At 34.4% G+C, this 8876-nt stretch overlaps 3 protein-coding genes across 3 annotated transcripts in view; 1 reads left to right on the top strand and 2 right to left on the bottom strand.

Annotated features, from left to right (window-relative positions):
* LOC108575126 (28S ribosomal protein S2, mitochondrial) overlaps positions 1-115 on the bottom strand; it is a 1091-nt gene extending 976 nt beyond the window's left edge. The window contains exon 1 of the mRNA XM_017937843.1: positions 91-115. Within this exon, the coding sequence (XP_017793332.1) occupies positions 91-115 (25 nt within the window). The remainder of the gene's footprint in view (positions 1-90) is intronic.
* A 284-nt stretch (positions 116-399) lies between these two features.
* On the top strand, positions 400-2185 carry LOC108575219 (NF-kappa-B-repressing factor). The gene is made up of 7 exons (XM_017937959.1): positions 400-575; positions 670-803; positions 911-1154; positions 1219-1345; positions 1427-1599; positions 1662-1835; positions 1919-2185. Exons 1-7 carry the CDS (start codon positions 400-402, stop codon positions 2079-2081), a joined length of 1191 nt encoding a protein of 396 aa, XP_017793448.1. The 3' UTR covers positions 2082-2185.
* Positions 2186-5544: 3359 nt separating this feature from the next.
* The window catches only part of LOC108575190 (prohormone-4), a 4449-nt gene continuing 1117 nt past the window's right edge, over positions 5545-8876 (bottom strand). The window contains exons 2-4 of the mRNA XM_017937923.1: positions 7538-7669; positions 6947-7099; positions 5545-6845 (exon numbers count right to left, since the gene is read on the bottom strand). Coding sequence (XP_017793412.1) covers positions 6652-6845; positions 6947-7099; positions 7538-7669 — 479 coding nt within the window. The 3' untranslated portion in view covers positions 5545-6651. The remainder of the gene's footprint in view (positions 6846-6946; positions 7100-7537; positions 7670-8876) is intronic.

The raw sequence follows: 8876 nt of genomic DNA, 5'->3' as shown, positions 1-8876 counted from the left end.
CATGTTTCACTGGTTTCTTTTAAATTATATTAATTTTTTTTGTATTCTTAACCTCACTATACTAATTTAGCGCGTGTGAACAAATTTTACTATAGCTTCCCAAAGCTACTACCATCTAAGGAATTTAGTAGTAACAATCTGTGCTTCGGTCGTGAAATATTTTGAAAAGATTTGCATTTTATAACATAAATTTTATACAAATTGCGTAGGAAAAGAAATGATATTTAAACAAAAAATGATTTGAATACTTTCATCGAAGTAAGAAAAGAGTTCATATTTTTCGACGGTCCTTTCGATTTATATGAAAGGTTATATTTCATTTTTAGTTAATGGTATACATTTAACGTGGATACGTATATATAAACTTGCAATTTGTCACATAAATTGTATGATATTGTAATGAAAATGAATGCAGAGGAAGATTGGGATGTAGAACGATACAAGACAGAACACGAATCTGATGAACATTGGGAGCTTAAACGTAAATTTCTCTTAGCGCATAAAGATAAATTTCCAGAAGACGAACTTATTTGTTTAGCCCAAGTGTTTACCAATATCGAAGTACTTGGGTGCAGGTAGGACAATATAATTTTATATTAAAACTTATTTATGTTGCTTACTGTAGTGGTAAATTTGTTGCATTGCTTATATTTTGATAACTTTCTTTAGGTATCCTAAAGAGACAATGCAATTGATAGCTGAATTAGCTCATGATATTGCTCAAGATTATAGAGAAAAACAAAAGAATAAAATACAAAGAACATTTGTGAAGGCTTCTGACGCTGCTAGTTTAAAGGTTAAAGGTACATTAAAAAATTGTGAGTTAAGCCATTCATTGAATAGTCATCAGAGAAGCATAATGGTACTTTGTTTCTCATATTCTTTATTTTAAAGAAAATATTTTTTCTAGGACTCACTGCCTCATCATCTGCCAATAAAGCTGAAACAGGAAATCAGTCTCAAAGTAAAAGAGCATCTCATTATTCAAAATCTAATGAAGTACCTGCCAAACACAGAAAATTACAAGAGCTTTCATTTGGTGATATTGTGATAGTGGAAAGACCAGGGGATATACCACAAAATATACTTGCCTGTGCAGTGAATGCAGCAGGTGGAGATTTAGACTGGAAATTTGAGAGAATCAAAGACTCTTAGTATGTTAATATTTTTCCTTCATTTTCTATAATTTCTCAAAGTTAATTAATCATTTGCTTACAGCAAATGCAGTATTTTTATTAATTCAAAGCTACTAGCAGAAGCTTGTAGTTCTAATCAAAAATTGGCAAAGAAAGAAGCTTCCACTGTTGGATTACATGAATTAGAGAAGCATTATTATACAATTAAGGTTTGTAACAAAAAGATTCTTTTCTATTTTCATATGTACTGAAGACATCCTTGAGTAATCTGTCATTCTAATATCACGCAGATTAAACACAATATAAATATGGATGCTAATGTAACTACAACAGCAACAATAAAAAGTATGAAAAAAGAGGAATGCATTTCTGATGACAATATTGGTAAAAAATTAATGAAATTAATGGGTTGGACTGGTGGTGGTCTTGGGAAATTACAACAAGGAATTGTGGAACCTATTATGTAAGTATCACTTTTGTTTTAGTTAGTGAACAATTCTATTAACATTGAATTTATATTTGCAGGCTTAAACAGCAGATTAGTAGAGAAGGTTTAGGATTAAAGTCTAATTCTTGTAATATGACTGACTTAAAGATCAAAGCAAAGGACATCATGAGGAAGTATCTTTCAGGTGATATGCAAAATGACTTAGTATTTTCTGCTGACTTTACTAGTGAAGAGAGAGCAGCAATTCATGAGTATGTTTACCTATGGAACTTTCTAAAATAGATAGTAAAATTAAAAAATATAATTTATTAAATGTACTTTTAAATCGATTTAGGGTAGCAAGACAACAGGGTTTAAAATCGCACAGTTATGGTCCGAAGAATCAACGAACATTAGTTGTTTCCCGTAAGATAAACGTACGAGATTTGGTCGAAGAATTGAAAAACCTCGGTGGGGTTACTGACAAATATCAATTAATCGGTCCGACTGGACTGTAAATTAAATACTCCATTTCTTTATCTGTACACTGTGTAAATTCTTTGCTTAAATGGAGATGTCAGTTGCAGTGCATACAACTTCATGGATAAAATAAACCACGATATGAGAGCTCAAGATATATTTTATTTCAATACTATTATTATTTTCCGTTCAATTTTTTAATATGTAAATTGGATATGCTCTAAATAAAATATTTCGTCAGATAAATTTAGTCTGACTTGTTTCCCTTACTTTATTCGCTTCATAGCTTTTCAAACAATGGACAGTTTTCAAGGATCTTCGAATAGCTTAAAGGGAGGAGAGTATTACTCACTATTACAGTTTTATGAAATTCCGATTTTACATCCACCCGGTGGAAAAAAGAAAAAATGTGTATGAAAGCAGAAAGAGCATATTTAATGGTTACAATAATCATGAACGATATGTACACACACACGCGCGCGCGTGCGCACACACACACATCTGTATGCTTATATGTGGTCAGGTATAATGTCAATTCTGTGAAATAAAACTGAAGAAACGTTCACTTTATTTAATGATCATCGCGCGCTAAACTTATTTGCAAAAACATTGTTTTTAATTAATAGAAGTACAAAACTTTAAGAAGCAAGATCACTTACAAGAGTTACGGTACGTCACAGTTCTCGTATAATAAGAATGCATTTGGCAGTAGAACAATTAGAAGTCGAAAGTAACATAGATATGACGGCGTGTGATTTTTCATTACATTATTACATTGTTTAAATCTTTGATAATTAAGATAGTCAATGTATCTGCACGTACACACACGGTACACCGTCATTGACCGACAATAAGATCCGATAATGCTCGTTCACGCTACAATTACTTTTCGCAGAGAGAAACTTTCTCAAAAAACGGAACATCCTGAATGAATAAATCAAAAAAAATTAAATTCTTCCATTTTACACAATAATCCTTTTAGTTGAATACTATGGACGAATTATGTAAATATGTTCTGTTACAATATAATTCTGAATTTGTCTAATATACTTTATTAAAATAAATTTCAATAAAAATTAATTCATATTACTTTCTTAGTGCAACTTTGTTGAAATTGTAATTATCGTGCAACGTACCCATTAATAACAATTTCATAGAATATCAACCATAACAAATATTCACAATGACATTCATAATGACAGTACCTAGGCTATATAGATTAGGTTTTGGAATATTTCTTTAGTTTAAATCATAGAATAAAAAGGGCAAGTATAAGATTGTTCGCTGTAAGTAAGAGAGAAGAACACGTGGCGTGTACAAGCATTTCAGAAATCCATTACTCAAAAGCAAATGGAAATATACCGCGCTGCACATCGTACGTGTCCTGGGTGTATTAATTTCAATTTACCACCGGAGATGAACGGTTTTATCTTAAATGTAACACGTCAAAATTGAGGATGAATAGGACTGTGATAGGGGCGAAATGGGAGGTAGGGAAGAGGAGAAAGGATTAAAGCGTTCACGAGCGGAGATTCGGAACATCTTTATCCTTCCAAACAAGTTTTGATTCCTTAAAACTTTGCACAAACTTCCCTCAGGATTCTGTCTTCGGTCCAGGCCCTACTTTGGACCGTAATTGACATCTGGAGGGAACGTTAAATCTCTCTCTCTCTCTCTCTCTCTCGCTCTCGCTCTCTCTCTCTATCATTTTTTCTTCTCGTTTTTTATATACCAAAATATTATATCTATCTGATAAAAGTGACTCTTTTTTTGTTGATATGTAATTATATAAACTTATTTATCATTAATTAGAAGATATGTCATTGGTTGACTAGAAGATATTACGCTTAATAGGTTAGAGATGCATTTCATCATTATACAGAAGTCTCTACAGGGTGTAGCCGTATTATATGATTGTTCTCCATTTTGTCGTTTAATATCATTTCAAAATTTCAACCTCGAAAAGAGATTGTATTCTGGAACTCATGATCTCTCATATCTTAAGAAAAAGAAATAATTGGAGAATTGGCTCCCTGAGAGATTTCGGCACTCGTTATCTCCAGATTAGATTATTATTCGATATGTATTTATACTGATATGTTGTGTTGCGTTACCGTAATGAAAATATTAATACATTATAGCATTATATACTGGCTTCATCATTATCATCGTCTTCATCTATCTTCTTAAGTATAGTGCGCGTTATACCCTGAAGGAACACGATACGATTCTCAATTTGTACCTGCTCCGTTTCTCATCCTTAAAATAGATATATATATATATATGTGTATATACATGTATGTGTTGTGTGTGCACATGTACGTGTTTTTCTTTCAGTATAATTTATTCATCCATTTATATTGGACTAAAAGATTCATCGATTGATCGAAAAGAAAGAAATCGTGTAATCGATTCCATTGTAACGTGTCTCGAAATGAAATGTATCCAAAGAGATAAGCAAGAAGATATACAGGAATCGATTGAGATAATGGATAACCTTCTTGTCTAATGTAATCGTTAAAACATATATCAACGAAAAATTTTAAATATTCAAGTTCGGACTTCTTTACGTATTTTTGCTCAACGCGTATCGACAAGAAAAAAAGTGCGTACAGGTATTTCGTTCATCAATCAAAGTCGACAACGCTTCTCGCTAATGATACTACTCTACAGAACCGATTACACTAATTGTAAAATCTCGGTTCTTATTGTTAGACTCGCGCGTTGCGTGTAATCAAGTGCTCTCTTGTACTCCATAGTAGTGTATATCAAAGCACTCTCTCTCTCTCTCTCTCTCTCTCTCTCTCTCTCTCTCTCTCTCTCTCTCTCTCTCTTTCGTATATAATGGAAGAGGTATTATCTGAGATTTATCTGATTGTCCCTCACTTATTTAGCAGTGAATAATTGTATGTTTGTGAGTGTCAGCATGTGTTCCATAACGTACATTTTTTGTACATTTACAAATGACGTACATTTACAATGTTATAACCCGCGAAATACCGGTACAATATCCAGAATCAATCTCGGCTTGATACAGTACGGGAAACTAAAATTCGTAGAAGAACCTTTAGGGGCTACTGTACCAGAAGTAATCATCCGGTTTACAAGCATTGTAAAAGTGCAGCAGACCACATGTATGTATGTATGTATGTAGTATGTATGTATGTATGTATGTATGTATGTATGTATGTATGTATGTATGTATGTATGTATGTATGTATGTATGTATGTATGTATGTATGTATGTATGTATGTATGTATGTATGTATGTATGTATGTATGTATGTATGTATGTATGTATGTATGTATGTATGTATGTATGTATGTATGTATGTATGTATGTATGTATGTATGTATGTATGTATGTATGTATGTATGTATGTATGTATGTATGTATGTATGTATGTATGTATGTATGTATGTATGTATGTATGTATGTATGTATGTATGTATGTATGTATGTATGTATGTATGTATGTATGTATGTATGTATGTATGTACGTGTGTATGTATGTACGTGTGTGTATGCGCGCGCGCGCGCGCGTGTGTGTGTGTACGATGGTTCAATAACGAAACCACGTGCAATGTCGCCGTAAGGCATACTCTTGTGCATGCATGAAGTTATGTACGTGTCGTTATTTTGAATATCACGAATATAGTCACTGAAGCACAGCTTCGATAACAGAATAGGAGAGGAATGCATGGGAGCCCTTGCGATAGTTCTATAATAATAATATTGAATATATTGATACGTTTCTACTTCCTGCGCTGCATTTGGGAGAAAATTGAAAATCAGACCAATGAACATTACATATAATGGAAACTAAGACAAAATATTTTAATACTTAAAACGGGAACCAGCGATCAATAAATGAGATTAAGTTATTAAACAGACTGTAATATTCTTTTTTCCCCTTCCATATCATTTTTTGTGTTTTTGATCGCATGTCGACGCTGCCATGCCGGTCACGAAAGCGAGCGACAGTTAATCGATTACAAGCTGCCTGACACCGAATAGAACGCTTGAGTAAAATATAATTAATTGACCTAGTAATTGCTCTTGCCCGTAGCTCCAATGTGACTTTGTCCATCCATCCATTTCTATCTAAATTGTTTTTTTTTTATTTCCTTTCTCCATTTCATTTTATTTCTTTCGTAGAAAAATTCGTCGAATTAAACATGTATTCGTTGCGGCACGAAAGAGAGCTGGACGCCGCGTCGATAAAAGTGCATAGATGTACAAGCGTATTTAGACTTTAAACATTTAGTAAAAGTTTAAGCGTTCAGTACTCCCATGCCTCTCGATAACGATGGATATCTCTTCGACTCAATATTTCGGTGTTCGTACACGATGTGTTCTTTGAAAAACAAGAAGAACAATATAAGAAGACATTGATAGATGAAAGGAAGCGAAATGAGAAAGGAGGAAACGGTCGTAGAAGGAGGAAAGGCGTGTGAAAAAGGGAAGGAGATAAATAGGTGGCGATCATTTCACAAGGAAGATCTTGCAAAAGAATCGAGCTTTTAAAGCAACAGGATAGTGCGATTGTAATACGATACAGCCAATGTTATAATGCCTCCGTGGTGTCGTTCCAAAGGAATGCCTATTCAGTCAAGGAAACCGGTCTTCACAAGCTTTTCCAGGAAGAATTTCACGTCTCCCAGCTCGGAGTCCTTAATACCAATCGATTTCAACATTCCTAGATCACCGTTTTCCACCGCCATGAATACGGAGCGCAGATGTTCCAAATCAGAACGCATCAAATGTAAGGCTGCACCGAAGTCTTCAATAGTTTGAGACTCTACAAATAAGAATTTATCGTGTTTGAATCAATTATAAAAGACTGAGAGGAAATTTAAGTGCTTCACATATACTATTATAATGGAAATAAGCTTGGCTTACCGGAAAGCGCTATGGCTACAGTGTTCACCCCACCAAGAGGTTTTAATGTGTCTCTTGCCTTGGTCCCGAATAATTTCTCAAGATAGTTAGGACCGTGGCTGGCCAACAAGGACTGCAGGAAGCTAGCAGTCTCCTCTACTGGAGGTCTTTTCGCTAAAACAAGCGATAAAGTCGTCTACATATTTTACATATTACCCTGCCTTTTTTCATTTTTGTTCGAATCAATTGATTCTACTTGTTGATGTCAACTTTATAAGTAAAGATGCTATAATATGGAACTTAGTGATTGTAATCTGGTAATAGACAGTTGGCCAAGCAGTAGTAGCGGCCAAGCAGAAATCAGACAACCAATACACCCTAAGCTCGATACGTTCATTCCATATGGAAACTTCCTCGTAACCTTGTGCCTATTTTCACTGCCGCGTTACGCGAGTTCTCTGAACTATTTAGTTTCTTATGCTTAATGGGAATCGTACTTTTTTATTTTTTAATGAGCTAGGAACATGTTATCATTACTGTGAACAAAAGAAAAGTAATAAATAATAGCAAATTGATCAATATATAAATGAAATAACATGTCTAAGGATTTACCAGCTGTGCACAATCGTGAATCTTCGTCGTATCCGTCCTGACAGTCGGGAGCTCCGTCGCACAGGTACTGGATCGAGATACACATTCCATCTCCTGGACACTTGAATGGTTCGTACGGCCGACATGCGTTTTCTAGAACATTTCGTACATTGCAAGAAGGAAATGAATAATGTGAACAACATTAAGCAACATGCGTTCAAAATTGAATTTTGAACAATTTTCAAAAATCTTCGTACACCAAACTTTATATTGAAAGAGAAACTTAATATAGCAATCATTATTTTGCAGCAAACATTTTAGCATTTAGAAAAGTCTACGAAAACGTTCTTAAGCAATTCTATATAAAATATACATTATATGTGAGTGCGTATGTTTATATACGTGTACGTTACGTGTGAACATTTAATGTGTGTAGTTTGCTTGGGCGCGTGCGCGAGCCTGTGTTCATGAGCGTATGCGTATAGGACAATCTTAGTAAGTGGCAATGCCCAAATTAAAATACACATAATTAGCAATTATTGGTGGAGCACAACTGGTTTATAGAGGGAAAGCTTGTTGTTACACGCGACATTGATCTCGCCGCGAATATTTTCCATCTAGCTTATCATCAAGTCAACGTTAATTCAATCGCTCGATGGTCGCTTGTTGTCCGTTTTCTCAAACGATTCAAATTGATTTAGTCGTTGGAAGAAATGTAACGAGGTCATAGATTAAAGTATCGAGTGATATCTAGGGTTACCAATATTTTGAATATCTTACAATCCGTAATTGTAGAATAATGCGCATCTCACTTTGCATTCTTATATTATTTATCAAGAGTAGTTTAAAAAATTTCGATGACGTTATCGAAGTGTCAAGTGCTGGTCATGAAAATCACTATGACAATCCACTTGTTAACATACATATGTATGTTTTATGCTTCCCTAGTGAAGCTTTCAACTCATCCCCTCAAATTTCTTTGAATTACTTGTCCAGATACTTAAAACATATTTTCCTTGACTTATGATCGATTTTACAACTTCGATATATTTTTTTCACCGACTACATCAATTTGGAATGTCGATACTCGGTTGTTTAGTTCGAGAAAAGCGTAATTCAATATGAGATATAATTCGAGCCTTCCTAGTTACTGCAAGGAACTTCACGTTGTTTAGCACACTTGAAAGGAATTTACCGTTGGTAAAGTAACGTTTATTGGCTCGGGACCGATTACCGACAAAACGAACCACGTTCTGCTCGTTGCGTCGAATAAACTACGGGCCTTGTCACGAAGATGAATCGTGATACGTTTAGCACACCATGTGGACTGAAATTGCCACTTAAACGACGCTATGGACAC

This window comes from Habropoda laboriosa, unplaced genomic scaffold (genome assembly GCF_001263275.1).
Source record: "Habropoda laboriosa isolate 0110345459 unplaced genomic scaffold, ASM126327v1 scaffold207, whole genome shotgun sequence".
In the NCBI taxonomy this organism is placed as follows: Eukaryota; Metazoa; Arthropoda; class Insecta; order Hymenoptera; family Apidae; genus Habropoda; species Habropoda laboriosa.
This window is presented reverse-complemented; position numbering and strand designations above follow the sequence as displayed.

Coding starts and splice junctions, on each gene's coding strand:
- LOC108575219 (XM_017937959.1), top strand. CDS start 400: ATGAAAATGAATGCAGAGGAAGATTGGGATGTAGAACGATACAAGACA. Junction 576..669: donor ATCGAAGTACTTGGGTGCAG/GTAGGACAATAT, acceptor AACTTTCTTTAG/GTATCCTAAAGAGACAATGC. Junction 1,836..1,918: donor GAGAGAGCAGCAATTCATGA/GTATGTTTACCT, acceptor AAATCGATTTAG/GGTAGCAAGACAACAGGGTT.